The sequence below is a fragment of the Hyla sarda genome, chromosome 8 (assembly GCF_029499605.1).
Source record: "Hyla sarda isolate aHylSar1 chromosome 8, aHylSar1.hap1, whole genome shotgun sequence".
NCBI classification, from domain to species: domain Eukaryota; kingdom Metazoa; phylum Chordata; class Amphibia; order Anura; family Hylidae; genus Hyla; species Hyla sarda.
The window spans coordinates 207610719-207638629 of record NC_079196.1 but is presented as its reverse complement, the minus strand read 5'-3'; the positions used below and the strand labels follow the sequence as shown (position 1 = coordinate 207638629).

General features: G+C 42.3%; 1 protein-coding gene and 1 long non-coding RNA gene across 4 annotated transcripts in view; one reads left to right on the top strand and one right to left on the bottom strand.

The window, feature by feature from the left end:
* The window catches only part of LOC130285170 (uncharacterized), a 161973-nt gene extending 145909 nt beyond the window's left edge, over positions 1-16064 (top strand). Inside the window, exons 2-3 of the long non-coding RNA XR_008847274.1 lie at positions 8732-8828; positions 15878-16064. This is a non-coding gene — a long non-coding RNA (uncharacterized LOC130285170). The remainder of the gene's footprint in view (positions 1-8731; positions 8829-15877) is intronic.
* Positions 1-27911, bottom strand: part of RAB11FIP3 (RAB11 family interacting protein 3) — a 91221-nt gene that overhangs the window by 37256 nt on the left and 26054 nt on the right. For all 3 annotated transcript variants that reach the window (XM_056536452.1, XM_056536454.1, XM_056536453.1), the window contains exons 2-3: positions 18797-18890; positions 15404-15492 (exon numbers count right to left, since the gene is read on the bottom strand). In XM_056536452.1, the coding sequence (XP_056392427.1) occupies positions 15404-15492; positions 18797-18890 (183 nt within the window). The remainder of the gene's footprint in view (positions 1-15403; positions 15493-18796; positions 18891-27911) is intronic.

The window sequence follows — 27911 nt, the reverse complement described above, 5'->3', positions numbered from 1 at the left end:
CAGTCTGACCACAGAGCTATCTGCTGACACCTCTGTCCATGTCAGGAACTGTCCAAAGTAGGCGCAAATCCCCATAGGAAACCTCTCCTGCTCTGGACAGTTCCTGACACGGACAGAGGTGTCAGAAGAGAGCACTGTGGTCAGACTGGAAAGAACTACAAAACTTCCTGTGGAGCATACAGCAGCTGATAAGTACAGGAAGTAATTTACAAATCTGTTTAACTTTCTGGCACCAGTTGATTTAAAAAAAAAATGTGTTTTCAACTGGAGTACCCCTTTAACTCCCTTCCGACATTTGATATACATGAACGTCAAATGTTGAGCCTGAGTATATGGAGCAGGCTAAGGAGCTGAGCTTGCGTCATACACGGTGGGTGCCGGCTGCTATCTATGGCTGACACCCGCCATCAATGATCAGGGTCAGAGATAACGCTTGATTCCGGCTGTCTGACACCCAAGAAGCCATGGCCAATATTGACCTTGGCATCTAAGCAGATAGATGTTGGGTGCCAGTCCTCAATTCCCCCTTGCTATGCAATTGGCCTGTGCCGATCTGTTGTCATCGCAGCAAGGGGGCGGCCTTCTAAAAAGCCTTCATCACTGCCACATCTGTGCTCCTATTACAACACGCTATATACATGGTATAATAGTGAAAATGAAAGTGCACAGTAATATAAGTATTGAGTAATCACTTCTACAAGTCCCCTAAAGTTTCCCCACAATGAAGATTCAACACTCTTCCTTTTCCCTTTTAAGTGTCACTGTCCGCTCCGGGGAGTAAAAACTTCCGACATGACTCTAGGACAGTGTTTCCCAACCAGGGAGCCTCCAGCTGTTGAAAAACTACAATTCCCAGCATGCCTGGACAGCCAAAGGCTGTCTGGGCATGCTGGGAGTTGTAGTTTTGCAACAGCAGGGAGCACCGTGGTTGGGAAACACTGCTCTAAGACATGCCAAAAGTTTTTGTAAAGTGACAGTGCCCATTTAAATAAATAAATAAAAAAAAATAATAACTTTATTGATCCCACGCAGTGAACGCCATAAAAAAAAAAATGATTAAAAAAAGTACAACTTATTCCAAGCAAAAAATAAAGCCCCTATACGGCTCTGTTGAAAGACAAAAAAATATTTTTTCAATTGTTAAAAGATAAAAAAAAAAAAAAAAAAAAAAAAAAAAAAATTATTAGTTTTTTTTTTTTATATTTTAACTAATAATATTTTTTGTCTTTCGACAGAGCTGTATAGGGGCTTAATTTTTTGCTTGGAATAAGTTGTACTTTTTAAAATCAGTTTTTATTTTTATTTTAAGGTGTTCACTGCGTGGGATCAATAAAAAATTTTTTTTTTTATTTAAATGGGCACTGTCACTTTACAAAAACTTTTGGCACGTCTTAGAGCAGTGTTTCCTACTCAGGGTGCCCCCAGCTGTTACAAAACTACAATTCCTAGCATGCTGGGAATTGTAGTTTTGCAATAGCTGGAGGCACCCTGGTTGGGAAACACTGTCCTGGAGTCATGTCGAAAGTTTTTACTCCCCAGAGCTGACAGCAACACTTTAAAAGGTATATTTATATATATATATATATATATATATATATATATATATATATATATATATATATATATATATATATATATAATTATTATTTTTTTTTTTATTTATATATATACACACACACACACACACACACACACACTTAAATGTCTGTGTGAGGAGGGGGTTAAATCTGCGCCAATACAATACATTCTGAATGCTAAGATTCACCGGTCAGCAATAAATACAACAGTAAATTATCAAAATAAATGTAAATCTCATTGGTTGCTATGGGCAACAGTTACTAAAATGCTGAGCAAAAAACACCTCACAAGCATTTCTGGATAGCAGTGACCAAGATGGCCGCACATTCCGGGTGGATACCATATAACTTGCAGTAGTATACTGTACACCCAGTACTTATAGATACTTCGTGAGCCATTGATCTTTGTACACTGAGGTAAATCCATGGTGATCTCTGAGGAGAATTCTATGAGAAATTTAATCTAGGTGCAACAAGATCCCCTCAGGCGATGAGGCTTCCTGCAGAGCAGCGACACAGTGATATGGACTCCGCTGTGCGATGGCCGCCCTCCATCAATAACAGTCCTGAGGTAATGATCAGCCGGGACAATGTAAATATCTCACTCGCAAATGGCTCATAGGTCAATACTTCTAAGAAATGATAGATAATATGTATGCAACACAGCCCTAACAACAGTCACAGCACCCCATCATTCACCGTGCACCCACACGTGCGATCACCACGGTAACAACTGCACTAGTGACCACTATAGTGCCCCCCCCCCCACACCTGTGATCACCACAGTGCGCCCATAACAGTGACCGTCAAACCTGTGATCGTGCCCCCATATCAGTGACTGCCACAATGCCCCACATAACTGATCACCACTGTGCCCCACAACGGTCACCGGGACCACCAACAGTGTCCTCCCATCCCCCCCCCCCCATATGATTATCATCTCCATAGTTCCCCACAACAGTGACTTTACATCAGTCACAGCACCCCCACCACAATGATTACCACATGCCCACCTACCTCACTGACCACCACAGTCCCCCACGCAACAGTGACTGTCACACTGCCCCCAACCTTGACCACCAGTGTGTCCTCCCAGTGAAAGCTCCCACAACAGGCTCCCACAACAGTTACTGTGCCATATTAGTCACAGTGACATTATGGCGGCCGGAATACTACCATGGTGCATTAATGTCTGTGACCGCCAGAGTGCTTGAGTGGTCACTCCCTTGTCAGTGACTGCTACAGTGCCTCCACAACATTGTTCATGCATACAGTCTCAGCGCTCCCAACTTAGGCGACATTCACATCTCGTTTTTGCAATACGGTTCCCGTATCTGGTTTCAGTGAAAAAAAACGTATGGAACCGTATTGCAAACCGTATGTATAGACATTTCATAGAAAACCGTATGCCAAACATAGCATCCGGTTGGGTACGTTTTGCATCACTTACGGTTTTATCCGTTTTTTTTTTCCCATACACAAAACCGTAGTCTACTACGGCTTTATGTCCGCCCATACTGAACCGTATGGGCATACGGTTCCATCCGGTTTGCACAATATGGTTTTGCAGTTTGCACATGCGCAGTGCACGCAGAAAGCTTTTCCCACACATAGAACAAGAAGAACTTTAAGGACAAACATAAAACCTACAGTTTAAATATTTTTTTTTTAAACTTATTAAACCGTATTCAACCGGACATCAGGTTTAAAACCGCACAGAGGTACATACGGTTGTATACGGTTCGGTCCGGTTTTGAGACATACGTTTTTTTTTGTTTTTTTTTTTACAAAAAACCTGATACGGGAACCGTATTGCAAAAACGAGATGTGAGTGCAGCCTTAGAGACCACCATAGTGCCCCCTCACACACAAGTGACTGCCGCTGCTCCCCCTGCCTCACCAGTGACTGCCGCAGTGCCCTCCCGCATCACTGACCACTACAATGCACCCACAACTGTCACCATTTATAAACATTTTTTAGTGCTTCCACATGAGTGACCGCCACAATACCACCCCCCACAAGTGACCGCCACGACCTCCCACATCAGTGAGCACCCCCTGCCACATCAGTGACTGCCGCAGTGCACCCACAACAGTGACTGTCACCACAAAGCCCCCATGAAAGTGACAGCCACAGATTCCAGCTCCACTCCTCCAGCTGCCATAGCTATATTGTGCATGCTGGGGATCATCACAATTGCATGAGCCCCCTAAATCTAGCGACGTAGTCACCTTCAACTGCCATGTGTCACTAAGTCAGTGTTTCCCAACCAGGGTGCCTCCAGCTGTTGCAAAACTCCCAGCAAGCCCAGACAGCCTGGGCAAACATGATGGGATCCTTTAGATCCAGTCATCCATCCTGCTGAGGCCGGTGAATTTCACAGCAGTCCAAGTGTTAAAGGGCCGGCACTGAATATAAAAGGTGGCAGCTTCTATGGGCACAGCAGGAGGCGGCTGCTATCAGTCACACCTATGGATGTACAGGACAAAGTAGGTATCATGGGGGGCAGAGATGTATATATCTGCACTTCCTGTAACTCATCCCATTGAATGAAACAGACAGCCCCCCCCCCCCTGTGTGGAATGGGTGATAACAGGGAACAATAGACTGCTGTCAAATGCAAAGAGGAAAACAAATATTGGGCCCCCAGCTTTCCCAGTCTCCTGAATGACTAATTATTTTTGGTGGGGTACTTGATGTTACATAGGGTGACCATTGTGCTATCAAACTGTGACCCTCCAGCTGTCGCAAAACTACAACTCCCAGCATGCCCGGACAGCCATTGGCCACTGTGCAATTGTGCTACCAAACTGTGATCCTTCGGCTGTTGCAAAACCACAACTCCCAGCTTGCCCAGACATCAATTGGGCATTGTGCTACCAAACTGTCACCCTTCAACTGTTGCAAAACCACAACTCCCAGCATGCCCAGCCATTAATTGGCCTTGTGCTACCATACTGTGACCCTCCGGCTGTTGCAAAACCACAACTCCCAGCATGCCCAGACATCAATTGGCCATTGTGCTACCAAACTGTGACCCTCTGCAAAACCACAACTCCCAGCATGCCCAGACAGCCATTGTGCTACCAAACTGTGACCCTTTGGTTGTTGCAAAACCACAACTCCCAGCATGCCCAGACATCAATTGGGCACTGCGCTACCAAACTGTGACCCTTCAGCCGTTGCAAAACCACAACTCCCAGCATGCCCAGACAGCGACTGGCCATTGTGCTACCAAACTGTGACCCTTCGGCTGTTGGAAAATCACAACTCCCAGCATGCCCACACAGCGACTGATCATTGTGCTACCAAACTGTGACCCTCTGGCTGTTGCAAAACCACAACTCCCAGCATGCCCAGACAGCGACTAATCATTGTGCTACCAAACTGTGACCCTTCAGCTGTTGCAAAACTATAACTCCCAGCATGTCCGGACAGCCAACGGCTGTCCGGGCATGCTGGGAGTTGTAGTTTTGCAACCGCCGGAGGGCCACAGTTTGGAGATAGTATAAGCATTTGCACAAGATGATTATAGGCCTGGTCCACAAATACAAATTGCTATGCAGGCAGATGTAGCAGAGCCGATTATGCAAGTCCACAAATTCAGCTCTGCTACACCTATGTCCCATATTCCAGCTGATACGAAACTGTTTCCCACGTGACCGGTGCAACATATAAAAGGCACTACACCGGTAACAGCTGGAGGTGCCCCCTTCCTGGGTGACTCACCTGTAGTGCCATCCTCACTGGGGTAAGTGCTTGCCCTTCCCGCACCAACATTGCATCACTGGGAGGACTGTAATGGATCCACAGTGGGGGGTATAGCCTAAATGTGGGTGGATGACCAAGACGTAGAAAGAGAAGGAAGCGTCTGTGGGGAATAAAGTGGCTTCTGTTTCTGACCTTGCAACTTGGAGCAGCGTCTCTTTGAACTGGGAGGGGACAAACCTGTCCGGAGTCACGTGCACCCAGGTACACTCCTCCTGCACTTAACTCCTCCAGTACAGAGCTATACACACACCACGCTAAACAATAAAAACAAACATTCTAAAACTAAATGGTACTACAATAAAAACTTCTAAAACTTTATATATTTATTTATTTTCTATATAATATATATGTGTGTGTGTGTGTGTGTGTGTGTATATATTTTTTTTTTCTAAAACTTTGTCTAAAAAAAATTCTAAAACTAATACTAATACTATAAAAGAAAAGTTTTGAAACTAAAAAGGGTACTACAATAAAAAGTTCTAAAACTTTATTTTCTATATAATGTGTGTGTGTATATTTTTCTTTGTAAACTTTGTATAAAAAAAATTCTAAAACTAAAATCATACTATAAAAGAAAAGTTTTGAAACTAAATGATACTACAATAAGAAGTTCCAAAACTAAATCCTTCTACAATGAAAAGTTTCAAAACTTAAAATAAAAAAAATAAAAAAAAAGTCTAAAAGAAAAGAAAAGTTCTAAAACTAAATCCTACTACAATGAAAAGTTTCAAAACTTAAAAAAAAATAAAAAAGTCTAAAAAAAAAGAAAAGTTCTAAAACTAAAGCATACTACAATGAAAAGTTTCAAAACTTAAAATAAAAAAAATAAATAAAAAAAGTCTAAAAGAAAAGAAAAGTTCTAAAACTAAATCATACTACAAAAAAAAATAAAAAATTTTTTAAAAAAGTCTAAAGAAAATTTCTAAAACTTTCCAAGAAAATGGGTACGTTCACACGAGCGGATTTTTTGGCGGGTTTTCCGCTGCGTATTTGAAAGTGGGCGGGCTCTTCTCGGCTGTCCACAGCAGATTTTCCGCGGTGGAATTTACGCTGCAGAAAATCCGCCGCAGTCCCTACTGACTTCAACGGGGCTTGCGGTGGATTTTCCGCAGCGTAAATTCCGGCGCGGAAAATCTGCTGCAGACAGCCGAGAAGAGCCCGCCCCCTTTCAAATACGCAGCGGAAAACCCGCAAAAAAATCCGCCTGTGTGAACGTACCCTAAAAGCTCTAAAACTAAGTCATACTACAATGAAAAGTTGGAAAACTTAAAAATAAAAAAAATAAAAAGTTCTAAAAATATACTTTGTGTTTCGGTTCCTCGGCATTTGCTGCCAGAGGGTGAAAATCCTTCTCGTGCGTTTTAAAGGCTGAACATTCCCTACAATTGCATTCGCTTAGACTAGAGGTCCGCAGCTAGCTGCTGCAAAAACTACAACTCCCAGCATACCCTGGTGTCCAAAGGCAATTTTTTGAAACGATCGAGGCTGCAGTGTAAAGTATGGGAGCAAGATAGAGAGAGTAAGAGAAAAAAAAAGTAGAGAGAGAAAGACTCATGTAGACAATCCTTTGATCAATTCTCCTAGTAGTATACTGACTAGAGATGAGCGAACTTACAGTAAATTCGATTCGTCACAAACTTCTCGGCTCAACAGTTGATGACTTTTCCTGCATAAATTAGTTCAGCTTTCCGGTGCTCCCGTGGGCTGGAAAAGGTGGATACAGTCCTAGGAGACTCTTTACTAGGACTGTATCCACCTTTTCCAGCCCACCGGAGCACCTGAAAGCTGAACTAATTTATGCAGGATAAGTCATCAACTGCCGAGCCGAGAAGTTCGTGATGAATCGAATTTACTGTAAGTTCGCTCATCTCTAATACTGACCAGTGTTTCCTAACCTGAGCTTGTTAAGGCCTTGATGGGAATTGTAGATTTGCAACAGCTGGAGAGTAACAGCCTGGGAAACACTGGCCTAAACGATCCTCTAAACCAGTGGTCTCCAACCTGTGGACGTCCAGCTGTTGAAAAACTACAACTCCCAGCATGCCCGGACAGCCAACGGCTGTCCGGGCATGCTGGGAGTTGTAGTTTTGCAACATCTGGAGGTCCGCAGGTTGGAGACCACTGCTCTAAACAATTGGGGCTGCAGTGTAAAGCATTGTGGAGAAGGATGAGACAGACAGAAAGACAGACAGAGGGGGAGATTTGTCAAAACCTGTGCAGAGGAAAACTTGCCCAGTTGCCCATAGCAACCAATCAGATCACTTCTTTCATTTTTCATAGGAAAAGGAAAAGTTGCTGAGTTGCCCATAGCAACCAATCAGATCGCTTCTTTCGTTTTTCATAGGAAAAGGAAAAGTTGCTGAGTTGCCCATAGCAACCAATCAGATCGCTTCTTTCATTTTGCAGAGGCCTTGTTAAAAATGAAAGAAGAGAGCTGATTGGTTGCTATGGGCAACTGGGCAACTTTTCCTCTGCACAGGTTTGGATAAATCTTCCCCTAGAGACCAAGAGAATGAAAGAAAGAGTTAGGGCTGGGTTCACACCATGTTTTTGCAATACAGTTCCGTATCAGGTTTTTGATTTAAAAAAAAAAAAAAACAGATTCCTCCGTATGGTGAAAACCGGATGGAACCGTACGCACATACAGTTCTGTAGGGTTCCCATTGACTCGCATGTTTAAAAAAAAAAAAAAAATGTATACGTTTCAATACGGTTTTTCACCCGGACCAAAAACCGTGGTAGGCTATGGTTTTGGGTACGGGAAAAAAAACTGACAAGACCGTACAGGATGCAAAACGGACACAACCTGATGCATCTTTTGGCATACGGTTTTCAATGGAGAGTCAATGCATACGGTTTTCAATACGGTTCCGTGCGGTTTTCACATTGAAAACGTATACGGGAACTGTACTGCAAAAACGTGGTGTGAATGCAGCCTGGGGGGTGTTAAGTCTGTACGCATTTTTGGGTCTATATACGCAATTAAGCACATTTCCATTCACTGACTACAAACTGTAAGGGAGTGAGCCATAAAGTACATCAAAACGTTGCAAAACTTCTCTCTCACACAAAGAGTTACGCAACTAGACAACCCAGACCAGAGGAAGGATGTTGTGCCAGACTGGAACCAAAGAGAGTTCCTCCAGCTGTTGCTATACTACAGCTCCCAGCATGCTCGGAACGCCATTGGCTGTCCGGGCATGCTGGGAGTTGTAGCTTTGCAACAGCTGGAGCTCCACAGTTTGGAGACCACTGGTAACCATAAGGCAAGCCCTTGCAATTGCTATGGACACCATGGAAGGTGGTCCCTGGCACTTTATGTGGTTTTTTTTTTTAATTGGATGGGCTTAGGGTTTTTTTTTTTTTTTTTTTACTCAAATAGGGGAAAAAACACGGAAAAATCATTTCAAGGATGACTTCACTAAGGTGGAGCACAGAGGAGCCCCTTGTACAGTCGGGTTAGCAAAGGACTGCGAGAAGTGAGTACAAGCCAAATTCCACATACTGTACGTCTCTGCAAAGTGTTTATAGTCTACTACAGGCGGCTTAAGGGGGAAGTATTCCGAAATACAGGGCAGATGTGTGCGTTTATATTCTTGTACATAGGAGCAGTATTATAGTAGTTATATTCTTGTATATAGGAGCAGTATTATAGTAGTTATATTCTTGTATATAGGAGCAGTATTATAGTAGTTATATTCTTGTATATAGGAGCAGTATTATAGTAGTTATATTCTTGTATATAGGAGCAGTATTATAGTAGTTATATTGTTGTATATAGGAGCAGTATTATAGTATTTATATTGTTGTATATAGGAGCAGTATTATAGTATTTATATTCTTGTATATAGGAGCAGTATTATAGTATTTATATTCTTGTATATAGGAGCAGTATTATAGTAGTTATATTCTTGTATATAGGAGCAGTATTATAGTAGTTATATTCTTGTATATAGGGGACAGTATTATAGTAGTTATATTCTTGTATATAGGAGCAGTATTATAGTAGTTATATTCTTGTATATAGGAGCAGTATTATAGTAGTTATATTCTTGTATATAGGAGCAGTATTATAGTAGTTATATTCTTGTATATAGGAGCAGTATTATAGTAGTTATATTCTTGTATATAGGAGCAGTATTATAGTAGTTATATTCTTGTATATAGGAGCAGTATTATAGTAGTTATATTCTTGTATATAGGAGCAGTATTATAGTAGTTATATTCTTGTATATAGGAGCAGTATTATAGTAGTTATATTCTTGTATATAGAAGCAGTATTTTATAGTAGTTATATTCTTGTATATAGAAGCAGTATTATAGTAGTTATATTCTTGTATATAGGAGCAGTATTATAGTAGTTATATTCTTGTATATAGGAGCAGTATTATAGTAGTTCTATTCTTGTATATAGGAGCAGTATTATAGTAGTTATATTCTTGTATATAGAAGCAGGATTATAGTAGTTATATTCTTGTATATAGGAGGCAGTATTATAGTAGTTATATTCTTGTATATAGGAGCAGTATTATAGTAGTTATATTCTTGTATATAGGAGCAGTATTATAGTAGATATATTCTTGTACATAGAGGCAGTATTACAATAGTTATACTAGTATGGCATTGAAAAGTGTCACTTCCTCTCCCCGGTCCTTCCGAACACAACCTGTAAAATACAATACTCAGCAGGGGGCGCCAGTGAGCACAGGTGATGTTTCTCCCAGGGTAAGTGGAAGTCTTGCTCCACCTGATTCTGACAAAGAAATCTTTATTAGCAAAAAAATAAATAAAAATCAGTCTGTGACACTTCCTCATTATTACCTTTGTCTCTCTTATAAAGGGCCTTATGTAATGGTCGGTGATTTCCATCTTCCTGTGAAAGCTTTAGGATTTGCATACGTTTACAATGGCCTGTACTATGGAAATGCATTGCTGTCCCAGGGACATTGTATGGATCTGTATCACCTTTCCCACTTACGTGAGATACTGTGTATGCGGATGGTAAATGGTAACGTGCAGAATTTGTAGGCGCTCTATAAATATTATTATGGGGATGGGCATCTCTATGGCTGAATAGCACGAATACAGACAGGCAGTGTTGTCATGGGGACACAAGCTGCACAATTTTTTATTAGTTCAGGTTTACCCTTAAAGGGGTTATCCAGGAAAAAAACTTTTTTTTATATATATCAACTGGCTCCAGAAAGTTAAACAGATTTGTAAACTACTTCTATTAAAAAACTTAATCATTTCAGTACTTATGAGCTGCTGAAGTTGAGTTGTTCTTTTCTGTCTAAGTGCTCTCTGATGACACCTGTCTCGGGAACTGTCCAGAGTAGAAGCAAATCCCCATAGCAAACCTCTTCTACTCTGTGCAGTTCCTGGGACAAGCAGAGATGTCAGCAGAGAGCACTGTTGCCAGACAGGAAAGAACAACTCAACTTCAGCAGCTGATAATTATTGGAAGGATTAAGATTTTTTAATAGAAGTAATTTACAAATCTGTTTAACTTTCTGGAACCAGTTGATAAAAAAAAAAGAAAAAAAAAAATTTTCCTGGAATATAGTGTTTCCCAGCCAGGGTGCACCCAGCTGTTGCTACAGCTCCCAGCACGTCCACTCTGACACTATCTATGGGATTTCTGACAGTAATAGATTCACTGTCTATAGCAGTGTCTCCCAACCAGGGTGCCTCCAGCTGTTACAAAACTACAACTCCCAGCATGCAGGGACAGCCTTCGGCATGATGACCTGACATTAGGGAATTACCAGTCACCCATAGATGGTGTCAGAGTGGACATGCTGGGCGCTGTAGTTTTGCAATAGCTGGATGCACTCTGGTCGAGAAACACTGGTCTATAGTGAACCTGATTGCCTCCAGATGTTGCAAAACTGGTGCCTGATTGCCTCCAGCTGTTGCAAAACTACAACTCCCAGCATGCCTGGACCAAAGGCTGTCCAAGAATGCTGGGAGTTGTAGTTTGGGACAGCTGGAGGCAATCTGGTTGGGAAACACTGGTCTATAGTGAACCTGAGTACCTCAAGCTGTTACAAAACTACAACTCCCATCATGCCCGGACAGCCTTCGTCTGTCCGGGCATGCTGGGAGTTGTAGTTTTGCAACAGCTGGAGGCACCCTGCTTGGGAAATACTGTCCTACCTGTACTCCATCTTAGAACAACCCCCCCCCCCCCTTCCCCAGGCAAACCAAACAGCATTGTGGATAGAGGAACTTAAAAAATGAAGTCATTCTATGAATAATCCTATTATAAATGGCGTTTTACACGTTAACCTGTTGTTTGCTGCAGCAGAGACGGCATAATATCTAGCAGAACATGTATTGTATTGTCAGCGGACCATGCACGGCGCCCAGGGACGCAATATTATTGAGCAGGGTCATTCATGGCGCATTTTGCTTTATAAACAGCAGAGGGCAGCAGAGACGAAGTACAGCGTTCAGTACGGAGCGAATGGTCACAGACGAGGCGGACAAGGTGACACCGTCACTGATGTTATCACCGATCTATGAACAATAAACACTTGGAGAAAACTTCCAAAGTGTACACTAAATACACCTGCACATTATAACGGAGGACACAGGTGACTGTCATGCACAAATCCAATGCAATGATAACACAAGAGGCCAGGTCTTGCCTTCAGCTGCTGCAAAACTACAACTCCCAGCATGCCCGGACAGCCAAAGGCTGTCCGGGCATGCTGGGAGTTGTAGTTTTGCAACAGCTGGAGGCACACTGGTTGGGAAACACTGGCCTATGGGCATTGTCTGGTATAGAATAAGACTAAGCTGCATTACCAAACATGGACAAGAGAGGAGCCGTTACCCTGCAGCATTCACATCCTAATGGGATAACTGGCATACTAAAGCTGGTCATACACTTACATAAGACTTGGCCAAACACGACAATTTCAACAGGATTAGCCGGCCATATGGGGGCCTCCCGACTCTCTCTTAATGGCAGATGTAGGGGTAGAGAATGATAGGGGTATGTTGTATTTTAATTGCCGGATCCTTTTGGGCATAAAAGATTAAGCCGCAGCCAGAGACTCTGCAGCGTATTTTGCTGCCATTGACTTCAATGGGTCGGAAGGGAAAATCTTCAAATCTGTCTCTATAGCATAATTTCTGCTGAAACATTGAAGTCAATGGTAGCAAATTCCGCTGCGGAATTTCCACAGATAATCCGCCCGTGTGAACATACCCTAAGGGTGCATTCACACATGCGTATTTTCTGCTGCAGATCCTCTGCAGATTTGCTTCAGCAGATTTATCTACCCATTACAGTCAATGGGCAGCAAAATCTGCAGCAGCAAGTCGTCAGCAAAAATACGCACGTGTGAACGCACCCTAAGGGTACGTTCAGAAGAGCGGATTTACAGCGGATTTTACACTACGGATCCGCCGCTGAAGGACCTCTGTAAGTTGCCTTTACATGTGCCTGCTAAGAGCGGCAATGCGCCTCTACGTGAAGACACACTGAAGCGATGTGCGAGTCGCCGCGAATGCGCAGTGTACTCGCACACATCACGGCCGCTCCCCCTGCTCTATGAGATAGGCCGAGAGCTGCCGCGATGTGCCAGTATACTGCGCATACTGTGCCAGTGTGTCTGCTCATAGCTGAGTATTGCCGCTCCGAGCAGGCACATGTAAAGGCAGCTTACAGAGGTTTTTCAGCTGTGGATTCGCAGCGAAATACGTGCGGAAAATCCGCTCGTCTGAGCGTACCCTAAGAACGCATATGCTCGATCATCCAAGCTGAGAATGCATGTGTATACAGGGAGGGGGATCAGAAGAGATGGCTGTCAGCTGGAAGGAGTGTGCAGACAGCTCTTTGGCCATCTTAAAGGGGTTATCCAGGATAAGGAAGACAGAGCTGATTTCTACAACAACAGCACCACTCCTGTCCTCAGGTTACCTGTGATATTGCAGCTCAGCTTCATTAATGTAAATGAAGCCAAGTTGTAATACAAGACACAGCCTGAGGACAGGTTTGGTGCTGTTTTTTTTTTGTCTTTTTTAAATACCTCTGTTTTTCAATTCCTTGATAATTCCTTAAGCGTACCTGTCAGGACCGCAACCCCCCCCAACAAAATAAATAAATAAAAAACTGTTATGTTGCTCAGTACCTCATCCTGATCATGTACATCTAATTTGTATGTGTCTACGACCTATATATCAGAATTACTTTTATTAACTTGCCATCATTGCTCGTGAGGTTTCTGTCCATGCAGAGGCATGGGGCGTGTCTCTCTCTTCTCCTCACTGTGGACACCTCCCCCTCCCTCACTCTGCTCTGACTCACAGAGGGCCGGGAGCAAGCACATCAGCTCTGAATCTGCCTGCAGCCCTGTCAATCACTCATGGTGTCCATGACCACTGGACACTGCAGGACCAGCCCAGCTCTGGTCCCACCCCTTGAAATTGAAAGAATAAGAAATAGCTGGGCACCATGGAGAGGACCCTCAGGGGCTCAATAAAAGCAGAGAGAGCATAAAATCACCTCATCATCTCATCAGAAAAATGCTTTAGTAGATGGCAGGGGTGATACCAAGGGGATGAAACCTGGGAATAAGGAAATGGATATACAGAAATCTTCTATAAATCTTCCATAATCCCCACAATAAGCCTATGTGTGGCTGCACCTCTGCATCTATGGGCAGCTTAAAAGCCTGATGGAATTTGTAGTGGTCTATAAATTAATGAAAAGAAGGTGAAAGGGCAAAGACAAAGGGGGTCAACAATGAGAAGGGTGAGGGGGGAAAGTGGGATATAGATGGAGATCATAGGGAGTGAGACAAAGACAAGTGATGGAGTTGGGGAGACAACAGAAAAAGCTGTGTACTTATGGGGGAGGGATGGATGGGAAGAGGAGAGCAGGAGAGCAGGGGGGGAGACAGATAACATTGCCCTGGAGAAGAAGACTTCTTTAAGGGTCGTTGTCACTTTTGACAGAGACCCTTTTAGACATTTCCTGTAGACATATCCACAGTTTTGATTGGTTTTGGTCTCAATTATGTAAATAGTGAGTACAGCTCTGGAGTATAATACAGGATATAACTCAGGATCAGTACAGGATAAGTAATGTAATGTATGTACACAGTGACCTCACCAGCAGAATAGTGAGTACAGCTCTGGAGTATAATACAGGATATAACTCAGGATCAGTACAGGATAAGTAATGTAATGTATGTACACAGTGACCTCACCAGCAGAATAGTGAGTACAGCTCTGGAGTATAATACAGGATATAACTCAGGATCAGTACAGGATAAGTAATGTAATGTACGTACACAGTGACCTCACCAGCAGAATAGTGAGTACAGCTCTGGAGCATAATACAGGATATAACTCAGGATCAGTACAGGATAAGTAATGTAATGTACGTACACAGTGACCTCACCAGCAGAATAGTGAGTACAGCTCTGGAGTATAATACAGGATATAACTCAGCATCAGTACAGGATAAGTAATGTAATGTATGTACACAGTGATCTCACCAGCAGAATAGTGAGTGCAGCTCTGGAGTATAATACAGGATATAACTCAGGATCAGTACAGGATAAGTAATATATGTACACAGTGACCCCACCTGCAGAATAGTGAGTACAGCTCTGGTGTATAATACAGGATATAACTCAGGATCAGTACAGGATAAGTAATGTAATGTATGTACACAGTGACCTCACCAGCAGAATAGTGAGTACAGCTCTGGAGTATAATACAGGATATAACTCAGGATCAGTACAGGATAAGTAATGTAATGTATGTACACAGTGACCTCACCAGCAGAATAGTGAGTACAGCTCTGGAGTATAATACAGGATATAACTCAGGATCAGTACAGGATAAGTAATGTAAGGTATATACACAGTGACCTCACCAGCAGAATAGTGTGTGCAGCTCTAAAGTACAATACAAGATGTAATGCAGAATCAATAAGACAGTAATGTATTTACAGTAACTTGATATTTTTTTTACACATATTCCTTCTACATGTAATGCACTTAAAGCCAGTCTAGCAGCCACAGAAACTAACCTCAAATGCAGCCAGGTCATCGAAGTCCACAGAGCAGGCCGGCTCCTCCTCGGAGGGGTATCCCATGTCATACAGCTGCATGTCCAGATCTATGGAGTTAAAAAAGAAGTAGGGTCAGATTTGTGGGTTCATTTTGGTTCAATAAGAAGAAAAGTTCCATGTATAAATGTTGCTTGCAAAACTACAAATCCCAGCATGCCCGGACAGCCAACGGCTGTCCGGGCATGCTGGGAGTTGTAGTTTTGCGACAGCTGGAGGCACCCTGGTTGAGAAACATTGGTGTAATACTTCATTTCTCCTGTGGAGGTGCTGCAGGGAAACTGAACACTTACTGCCATGTTAACCTACTTGCCCCGGAGACAATTTCCCAATATTTAAGATGTTTGCCCCGCTGTGCCCTCCTATTATGTCTCAGAGAAAACATGAATAGAATTTATTTACATTTTTATATATTTTTTTTTTTTTTTTTTGCAGGAGAAAAGAACATTTACACCTAAATTTCCAAACCAAGGGCCAGAAATAATATTTTACAATATACGGTCTCCAGACGTTCCGTTGCTGGCTTTAAGGAAACTTCCAAGTCGTAAGGGTGAGGTAAAAGTTGCCAGCTGCGAGGTGGTTTCCGTTGTAGATAGAACGTAAAACGCCATGTACAGGAAGAAGTTAAGTCTCCTTGTGTTTTTTTTTTTTCCTCCCAACACCCAGTTGGCGTGGTATAAATGTAGTAAATTCTAGTTATACTGGGGTCCACTTTAAAGGGGTACTCTGGTGGAAATTATTCTTATTTTTTTTTTTTTTTTTTTTAATCAACTGGTGCCAGAAAGTTAAACAGATTTGTAAATTACTTCTATTTAAAAATCTTAATCCTTCCAGTACTTATCTGCTGCTATATGCTCCAGAGGAAGTTCTTTTCTTTTTAAATGTATTTTCTGTCTGTCCACAGTGCTCTCTGCTGACACCTCTGTCCATGTCAGGAACTGTCCAGAGCAGGAGAGGTTTGCTATGGTGATTTGTTTCTGATCTAGACAGTTCCTGACATGGACAGAGGTGTCAGCAGAGAGCACTGTGGTCAGACAGAAAAGAAATTCAAAAAAGAAAACAACTTCCTCTGGAGCATATAGCAGCTGATAAGTACTGGAAGGATTAAGATTTTTAAATAGAAGTCATTTACAAATCTGTTTAACTTTCTGGCACCAGTTGGTTTAAAAAAAAAAATAGCTTTCCACCGGAGTACCCCTTTAAGGTGCTGTTTTTACTTTTTTGAGCACCTTGCATTTTCATAAAAGCAGTGTTCCCCAACCTGAGCCAAAACTGCAACTCCCATCATGGCTGTCAGAGGGGGCATGATGAGAGTTGTATTTTTGCAACAGCTGCAGGGCCATATATTGGAAAATACCGCTTTAGGGTACGTTCACACGTGCCGATTTTTTTGCAGGTTTTCCGCTGTGTATTTGAAAGTGGGCAGGCTCTTCTCGGCTGTCCGCAGCAGATTTTCTGCGGCGGAATTTACGCTGCGGAAAATCCGCCACAGTCCCTAATGACTTCAATGGGGCTTGCGGCGGATTTTCCGCAGTATACATTCCGCCGCGGAAAATCTGCTGTGGACAGCCGAGAAGAGTCCGCCCACTTTCAAATACGCAGCGGAAAACCCGCTAAAAAATTTGCGCGTGTCAACGTACCCTAAGGGTACGTTCACACATGCACATTTTTGCTGCAGATCTTCTGCAGATTTGCTGTAGCAGATTTTGCTACCCATTGAAGTCAATGGGCAGTAAAATCTGCAGCAGATCTGCAGCAAAAATACGCACATGTGAATGAACCCTAAGGGTACGTTCAGATATTTTACTCTGTGGATCAACCACTGAAAGGGTACCTTAGATGTGCCTGCTCGGTGGGGAAATATGCCGCTATGAGCAGACACACTGCAATGTGAAAGTCACCGCGTGCATGCGCAGTATACTCGCACATCGTGGCTGCTCTCAGCCTAGCTCAGGGAACAGGGGGAGCGGTCGCGATGTGTGCGAGTATACCGCGCATACGCGGCAACTCGCACACTGCAGCAGTGTGTCTGCTAGTAGCGGCGTATTGCTGCTCCGAGCAGGCACATCTGAGGCACCAACTAGGTGTCCTTTCGGCGGCGGATCCGCTGTTTAAAATACGCTTTGGATCCGCTCTTCTGAACGTACCCCCTAAGGGTACCTTCACATGGGCAGAGTTACCTGCTGAATCTCTGCAGCGTATTTGCTGCGAAAAATCCGCAGCATATTTTGATACCATTGCCTTCAATGGGTCTGCAGAAAATCTCCAATAGAGATTTTCCTTCGGGCACATTGAAGTCAATGGTAGCAAAATCCACAGCGGATTTTCCACAGCAAATACGCTATGGAAATTCCGCAGGAAATCCACGGGTGTGAATGTACCCCTAGGGCCCTTTCACACGGGCAGATTACCTGCAAAATTTTTCTGCGAATTTTGCTACCATTGACTTCAATGGGTCAGCAGAAAATATGCAGTAGAGGTTGATTTGCATATTTTCCTTCAGACCCGTTGAAGTCAGTGGTAGCAAAATCCGATTCAGATTTCCGCAGTTAATTCGCCCATGTGAACGGACAATTAGGGTTTGGTCACATTTTTTTATTTTTTTTTCTGCTGCTGTGTATTTTCCTAACTATTCCAACCAAGTCAATGGATACCAAAATCAACTGCAGAAAATACGCAGCAAAATACGGAACATGTGACCTGGTGTAGGTACCAGGTGGCCCCATGTGGCTGATAGGGGGTTGGCTTCATTATACAGTCCTCTCCTATCGATAACAATCCAGAAAGCCAAAAATAAGAAGAGCTCCTACTCCTTTAAGCAGCCTTTTTTTTCTTAAAACTAGAGCCCCCCCTTATCCCAAGGAGATGACCCACCCACGGAAGACATCTGATTGTTTTTTCTCAACTTTCCTACAGACATGGGAGTGTATAGGAAACTGAACTGCCTAGTCGCTGATCCTATCAGTCCCACAACAAACCACTGCAGATCACTGCAACCTTTCCCAATGCAAATGTGATCCGCTAATGGATTATAAAGTCCCCCTCACGTCCTCAAGAGGACTGAGGATGAAGCCAAGAGCAGGCAAATAGTTCTGGCCTCAGGAGTTGAGTGGAAATGGCCGCACCTGCATATTTTAGAACAGGGGTTTCCAGCCAGTGTGCCTCCAGCTGTTGCAAAACTACAACTCCCAGTATGCCCGGACAGCCGAAGGCTGTCCGGGCATACTGGGAGTTGTAGTTTTGTAACAGCTGGAGGCTCCCTGCTTGGGAAACTCTGTTTTAGAAGTATGCAATGAATGTTTCCATTCACTGACAGAAAGCAGAGGACTTGAAAACAAACAGAGCAGCGCTCACCTTCATTCTGGATTTCAGAGATGCCCCGATAGAAGTCACGGAAATTTATAACCCCCAGGCCAGCTGGATCCAGATACCCGGTAAGATATTTCACCTGTTAGGAGAATAAAATATATTAAATAGCTGACAAGAATTGAATCCAAGATCTGAGAGGACAAGGTCTTAAAGGGGTACTCCGGTGGAAAACTTTTTTTTTTTTTTTTTTTTTTTAATCAACTGGTGCCAGAAAGTTAAACAGATTTGTAAATTACTTCTATTAAAAAAATCTTAATCCTTCCAGTACTTATCAGCTGCTGAATACTACAGAGGAAATTATTTTCTTTTTGGAACACAGAGCTCTCTGCTGACATCATGACCACAGTGCTCTCTGCTGACATCTCTTGTCCATTTTAGGAACTGTTCAGAGCAGCATATGTTTTCTATGGGGATTTTCTCCTACTCTGGACAGTTCTTAAAATGGACAGAGGTGTCAGCAGAGAGCACTGTGCTCGTTATGTCAGCAGAGAGCTCTGTGTTCCAAAAAGAAATTCATTTCCTCTGTAGTATTCAGCAGCTGATAAGTACTGGAAGGATTAAGATTTTTTTTATAGAAGTCATTTACAAATCTGTCTAACTTTCTGGCACCAGTTGGTTTAAAAAAAAAATTGCTTTCCACCGGAGTACCTCTTTAAGGTGCTGTTTTAACTTTTTTGAGCGCCTTGCATTTTCATAAAAGCAATGTTCCCCACCCTGAGCCAAAACTGCAACTCCCATCATGGCTGTCAGAGGGGGCATGATGAGAATTGTATTTTTGCAACAGCTGCAGGGCCATAGATTGGAAAATAACGCTTAAGGGTACGTTCACACATGAATATTTTTTGGCACCAGTTGATTTAAAAAAAAGTTTTCCACCAGAGTACCCCTTTAAGTTGCCTGTAAACTGATTATTGGATTGTGCATAGAACAAGAGGAGATAAGCGGCTGCCAGGTCTCCTGTCAGATTCGGCAGCACTTCACTGAGGCTATGCAAGAATATGGATATATTATGTTTTTTAGACCATATATTTTGTATGTGTATATATATATATATATATATATATATATATAAAACCAAAGGATTACAGCTATATAGCTTTTCATGTTCTATCTATATACTCATGTTTTATCTATATCTTTGTGCTAGCAGTGTGCTGCTGTATTCTTCTGTTGCTGTATATTTAGCCCAGCAGCCTGCACCTGTGAGCCAGGACTATACAATAATTTGGATCAGTAGTGCTGGCCAATTTATCCTTTGGTTGTATTACACATACGGGGGAGTGGCTACCTCCATGTTGGCTCCTGCACCCCACCCACCTCTATTAGGTGTATATAAGTTGCCTTGGATGTTTCAGACCTTGCAATGCCTGTTGTACTGTTCACACAGAGGTATAGTCATAGTGTAGGGTCCGTCCCAGAATGAGGTCACCTTACCGTGGTGGGACGGTCCACGCTATTTGGCGCCAAATTTGCAAGCTAATATAATAAAACCTCATAATTTCATATCTTCATTTATTGCATTACAGCTGTATAGCTTTTCATGTTCTATCTATATACTCATGTTTTATCTATACACTCATGTTTCATCTATATCTTTGTGCTAGCAGTGTGCTGCTGTATTCTCCTGTTGCTGTATATATATATATATATATATATAGCTATAATATATTATACTGTATAACACTATATATATATATATATATATATATATATATATGTATGTATAAACAAACACTAATATATATATATTATATATATCTCAAACCCTATATATTATAAAGCTATACTGTATAGAATTTTTATTTTTTTGGGCTGCTACCAGGTCAATAGGTCCCCAGGAGATCAGCGGTGACAGGTGTCCGGCCCTCGCTTCTCCACCCCCCATTCTTATAAAATAACAAGCACGTTCTGTTGGGTCACATAAACATGTTAATGAAAGTCTTCAGGGCAAGCAAAAAAAAAATACATTATACGGACCGGATCCATCCTGAAGACGTGGTTTACGCTAATTTAACCCTTTTTACCACCACTCCTCTTTTCTCTCTAAAATACAAGGGTCCTTGTTCATTTTACGCGCACATTATTCAGCCGTCATCTGATCAGATTGCCAGAGAAAATACGCAACAACATGTTATACTGTGTGAACATGGGCCATCCACACAGGTTGTCACTCAACTTTCAATATTAACTGTAATACCTAGCTGTGACAGCTGGGTGATGACCTCCTGTGGGGGGCGCTCCAATGGCGGCTTTATAGGTTGTCACCGTGACTGAACAGATAAGCCTCTCTTCCTTGCCAGTGCCAGGGTAAGATGTAATTATGATGCAACTTCTTACACTCCGTGCCCAGGCTCGCACCCACCCACACACGCAGCCGCTGACATCGCTCTCAGGATAGCATCGTAACATTATACATAGTCACGTCAATAGAATTCATTAAATCAGGGCTTGTTGCTATGGGCAACGGGCCCAATATTTCTGTGCGTTTCGATAGCTTTCCCCATTTGCGGTTAATAACAGGGGGGTTGTCCCGATAAGCATACAGATGTCACAGCGGTGGGTCCTACTCCTTTTCGAGTGCCTCTTCTGTTACCCAGAGCTGCTGGAAACAGCGACTGTCAGTCTGAACAGCACTTACTATTTCTACAGGAGACCAGAAGATCCTCGGGAGTCATAAAAAAGTAAATCGGCGTCCAGAAATGGCTGGAAAAATCCTTACCCATACCTGAAATCCTGGACAAGGATAGGAGTAAAATAACAAAGGTTTATTCGGTAGGATAACGCGTTTTGGGGGCTCTGCCCTTAGTCAGGTCCACAGTCAAAGAGAAATAAGCTGCCGCAGTATAAATTTGCCACTCCTTATCTCATAGAAATACAGTGGTCCCTCAAGTTACAAGATTAATTGGTTCCAGGACGACCATTGTATGTTGAAACCATTGGACGTTGAGACCAGAACTCTATGGAAACCTGATAATTGGTTCTAAAGGCACCAAAATGTCATCCAAAAAATAGGAAAAAGTGAGGATTAAATAAAAAATAAGTAGATAACTAATATAGATAAAGCAAATCTGCACATATAAAAGTAAGAAAGATCTGCTGGGAGCTGTAATCACTGTCTATGTCAGTGTTTCCCAAGCAGGGAGCCTCCAGCTGTTGCAAAACTACAACTCCCAGCATGCCCGGACAGCCAAAGGCTGTCCGGGCATGCTGGGAGTTGTAGTTTTGCAACAGCTGGGGGCACCCTGCTTAGGAAACACTGGTCTATGTAGAGGACAGGAGCTTCTTCGGGGTCCTGTGCAGTACACGCAATGTCCTAAAAAAGTAACATGGAGTCGCCCTCACCTGGTGTCCAAAGGAGCAGCTAACCCTGGTACAGGTAAAGAGTACAGAACATGTAATACCTCCCTGTACTGTAGGGGGCGCTACCAGACACCAGTCAGTGCATACACTTCAGTAATACAGGTAAAGTGTACAGAACATGTAATACCTCCCTGTACTGTAGGGGGTGCTACCAGACACCAGTCAGTGCATACACTTCAGTAATACAGGTAAAGTGTACAGAACATGTAATACCTCCTTATACTGTAGGGGGCACTACCAGACATCAGTCAGTGCATACGATTCAGTAATACAGGGGTTTTACCAGTGAATTCCCATTCTGATTGGTCAGATCTTCCAGCCATTGACAGATATCACAGATCTAGACTGTCTGTACATTGTATGTTGAGTCTGGTTTCAACTTACAATGGTCCAGATTAGACCATTGTATGTTGAAACTATTGTATGTTGAGGCCATGGTAAGTTGAGGGATCACTGTAAGTGCTTGTCCAATACCCGTTTCTCTTGATGGGAATCAGTGAGACTATCCTCCCATACATATGACCCTAATGTGCGACAAAGTAACACGGCCAGCTTGTATGCCACATAAAACCATCGCTTCCATTGCCAGTCTGCAAACCGTATACTTCAAATAGTCATATATACCGTATATATATATATATATATCTAATACATCATTTACAACAAGCCTGATCTGTCATGTGTGGGCGCCATTTTTTCTCTACATCATTGAGGCGTATCACTGACAGGATGAGTTACAGGGGAGTATCTTACCAAACCCCCTTTCTAATGGCTCGGAAGAAAACTGTCTGAGTAGTAAGGTGTGCCAGATAATGGAGTCATTTATGTGGATATTATGTACAATAAGAGGTCATTTTTCTGCTGTACTGGATTTAAATTTTCCTCTAATGGGACCCTGTCTAATTAAATTTTTCTGGCCTAAAATATACTCATACAAAGTGTTGTTAATGGGGTACTCCAATGGAAAACATTTTTTTATTATTTTTTTTAATCAACTGGTGCCGAAAAGATAAACAGATTTGTAAATTACTTCTATTAAAAAAACATATTAATCCTTCCAGTACTTATCAGCTGCTGTATGATCCACAGCAAGTTCTTTTCTTTTTGAATTTCCTTTATGTCTGACCACAGTGCTCTCTGCTGACACCTCTGTCCATGTCAGGAACTGTCCAGAGCAGGATAGGTTTTCTACGGGGATTTGCTCCTACTCTGGACAGTTCCTAAAATAGACAGAGGTGTCAGCAGAGAGCACTGTGGTTAGGCAGAAAGAAAATTCAAAAAGAAAAGAATTTCCTGTGGAGCATACAGCAGTTGATATGTACTGGAAGGATTAAGATTTTTTTAATAGAAGTAATTTACAAATCTGTTTAACTTTCCGGCACCAGTTGATTACATTTTTTTTTTCCAGTGGAGTACCCCTTTAATGTCGCCACATAAATGAACCCTTCCTTAAAGATGTTGGTAAGGTCTCCAAGGCAGACACTAAGGGACCATTCACACTTCAGAATTGTGCAGGGGTGGGGGGGGCACTGCCAAAATCAATCAGTACTATGACCATGCTAGCATGCTGTTCCCATTGACTGCAATGCAGTCCGTGCGGATGTTCATTCTTTCAACGGAGCCTGGAATCCTGAATATCTGCTATGAAAATTTAGCAGTGTGCACGATGCAGCAGATTCTCCTTGAATTGAATGGGAGGCTGCTGCATGGGAATTTCCAAGTGGAGAAATTCCAGGTAGATATTCTATATTAAGCAACAGCGTCCATCATCATTCTACACTAGGACCGCCCGTAAAAAGGGCAATTGGGCAATGCATTTTTGAGGTTTTTCCACCACACGTTTGTCCGAAATTTAAACTGCAGAAGTTCTGTAGGGTATGTTCACACAGAGAAAATTCAAATGGTAAATGGAGCAGAAATGATGTGGAATAGGTATTTTATCAATGCGGAATGTGCCGCAGAAATACACATCAAAGTTCTAAGTGCCTCTGACTAATGGGCTATCACTGGCAGATTCGGAAGATTGAACAATCTGTTGCAAGAATTCGCATCGTTGTAGGAAATTCCAACGCAGTGTGAACACAACAGCTAAGAAGTTATTGAAGTCAATGGGCATGTGTTGCAAGGCGGAATCTGTGTTGAATTTATAACTGAAATTCCACTCGGAATTTCTCAGTGAGGGTGTGTTCACACTACGTTTGTAGCGTACGGTTGCTGGATCCGGTTGGGAGGGGCAAAAACGAGCCGCTCGAGTATCCCAGCCGGATCTGGCCCAAACCCAATCATTTCAATGAGCCGACCGGAGTCAAACGCTGACTCCGGTTGTCTCATTTTTGCCCTGTATATGGTTTTCTGACAGGACCTAAATCCATGGTATACTGTATTCGGGGACAAATTAGACAACCGGAGTCAGTGTTTGACTCCGGTCGGCTCATTGAACTGAATGGGGATACGGGTGGGATACGGGATCCAGCAACCGTACACTACAAACGTAGTGTGAACCACCCCTGAAAAAGACATCATGGCAGACACTGTAAGAACCATGCAAGCATTACTATCGGGACATTTTCTTCAGATCTTTGTATTTCCTTATATCAGGCCTCAACAAATCCGCGGCTCCAGGTCGCGATTACGTCGGGTGAGGGAGTATGGCGCAGACTCTACCGTCATACCGACAACTACATGCAGCTGACACCTGCCAGTAACGACATTTAAACAGTTTTGGCGCCCAAACCTGTTGGCTCACCGGTCAGATCGGTTTTCAGGGCAGCTTGAAGCCTTGGCTAGGCCTCGGTGCCAGCCGTGGCTTGGAAACTAATCAAGAAAAATTATACAGATAAGAAAATACTTTATTAAAAATAAAAATATATAATAATAATATAAAAAATAATAATCTTATTGCCCATAGCAACCAATCCAAGTCTTCTTTCTAGTCTTCTTTTAAATAACAACTGATAGCTGATTGGTTGCTATGGGCAACAAGGTGTGTAACACAGTATGTAAGGTTCTTGTTCATAAACCAACCAAGATGGCCGCCTCCCTCACCACAAGCCCTTGGCTAGAATATCATCTGGCTATATAACAGTGGAATCATCGCTCTATTCCCCACAAAGGGTTTGTTTAATACCTAAAGATGGTTAAATAAAATAAAAAAAAATTAAAAAAAGCAAGGCTGTTGCCGCAAAAAAATAAGTAAAAAAACAGGAATTTAGGGAATGAATTGATGAGTCAAGCGGTTTGTCATTGACCCAGTCCTGTCAGGGACACGTGCATTAAAAGAAATCAGTCTTTATCCCACACAGCGCCGCAGCCTAGCAACACGGTCGGCAAGAGACACGGCTCGGGAGAAGCAGCGAGATGGCGAACACCTCCTGTGTGAAAAGCAGCTTGTCTACATCTTCTTACTGCGTCGCTGCCTTCAGGAGAGAAGACGCTCACAAAAAATATTTAAAAAATCTCGCATCTGATCATCGCAGTGTTAAACCCGCACGCGGACGACAAAACCCGATTCCGCACAGGAGCCATGTTTTCATTAAAAAGGCCCGCTTACTAAGCCCGTCCAAATGACGGCAGATGTGTAACGCTAATTCCCCTATGCAAATGAGCAAGACGGTCAACAATGAACGACGCCAAAATGAATTTGTCGCTGGTGAAGACTAGTAAATTTCGATAGTCGCCAATGTGCGAGGACTGGCTGTCTGCTCTTCTGACATGTTTGTTTTAGTAAATACTTGTTCACCTCATGTGAGCATTTTCCAACCGGTGTGTCTCCAGCTGTTGCAAAACTACAACTCCCAGTATGCCCGGACAGCCAATGGCTGTCCGGGCATGCTGGGAGTTGTAGTTTTGCAACAGCTGAAGGCACGCTGGTTGGGAAACCCTGCCACATGTAATAGCAATCCTGGAACAGCTAACCATATGCCCCAATCACACAGGTAATTTTGGCGCTGATTCGGGAACCTATTTCATGTCCAAAATACCACTCACCCACCTCCTCCCATTGATTTTAATTAGAAATGACGCAACGCTAATTTTCTGCATGTCTTTTCAGACTCTGAGAAGAGAGAAAATCTGTGTGAATTCTTAGTTTAAAAAAAATAAAAAATCTGCATCAATATTAAAAACGTTTAATAAACGTCTATTTTAGACATGAATTAACCCCTTCAGGACTCAGGGTTTTTCTGTTTTTGCACTTTAGTTTTTTCCTCCTTACCTTTAAAAAATCATAATTTCTTTCAATTTTGCACCTAAAATAATCCATATGATGGCTTATTTTTTGCGCCACCAATTCTACTTTGTAATGACATCAGTCATTTTACCCAAAAATCTATGGCAAAACAGAAAAAAATTTATTGCGTGACAAAATTGAAGAAAAAATGCCTTTTTTGTAACTTTTGGGGGCTCCCGTTTCTACGCAGTAAATTTTTTGGTAAAAATTACACCTTCTCTTTATTCTGTAGGTCCATACGATTAAAATGATCCCTTACTTATATAGGTTTGATTTTGTCGTACTTTTGGAAAAAAATCAGAACTACATGCACGAAAATTAATACGTTTAAAATTGTCATTTTCTGACCCCTATAACTTTTTTATTTTTCAGTGTACGGGCCGGTATGAGGGCTCATTTTTTGCGCCGTGAGCTGACGTTTTGAATTTTTTTGCGCGTACGCCATTGACCATGCGCTTTAGCTAAAGATATATTTTTATAGTTTGGACATTTCCGCACGCGGTGATACCACATATGTTTATTTTTATTTACACAGTTTGTTTGTTTGTTTTTTATGGGAAAAGGGGGGTGATTCAAACTTTTGTTAGGGAAGGGGTTAAATGATCTTTATTAACTTTTTTTTTTTTCACTTTTCTTTTGCAATGTTATAGCTCCCATAGGAGGCTATAACACTGCACACACTGATCTTTTACATTGATTATTGTTATCCCATAGGGGACTATAACACTGCACACACTGATCTTTTACATTGATCATTGTTATCCCATAGGGGGTTACAACACTGCACACACTGATCTTTTACACTGATCATTATTATCCCATAAGGGACTATAACACTGCACACACTGATCTTTTACATTGATTATTGTTATCCCATAGGAGGCTATAACACTGCACACACTGATCTTTTACACTGATCATTGTTATCCCATAAGAGGCTATAACACTGCACACACTGATCTTTTACATTGATCATTGTTATCCCATAGGAGGCTATAACACTGCACACACTGATCTTTTACATTGATCATTGTTATCCCATAGGAGGCTATAACACTGCACACACTGATCTTTTACATTGATTATTGTTATCCCATAGGAGGCAATAACACTGCACACACTGATCTTTTACACTGATCATTGTTATCCCATAGGAGGCTATAAAACTGCACACACTGATCTTTTACATTGATCATTGTTATCCCATAGGGATAACATTGATCAATGATTCTGCTGCTTGACTGCTCATTGTAGAACGGGAGCGGACTCAGGGCGTACAGGTACGCTCTGAGTCCTTAAGTGGTTAAAGTTATTTTTAGCCTGAAATCAATCCTCTGAACTTTCGGTTTTGTTCCTCTGTTACTGCTCCTGGAAATTATGAATAAATTTACAACTGGGTGTAACCCTTCTGCTCGTCAATAAGGTGTGTTCATGTATTGGGTATACCTAAATTATGGCCCAACTTTCAGCTTTTGCAAAACTTTAATCCCCCGCATCCTCTGACAGGTGTAG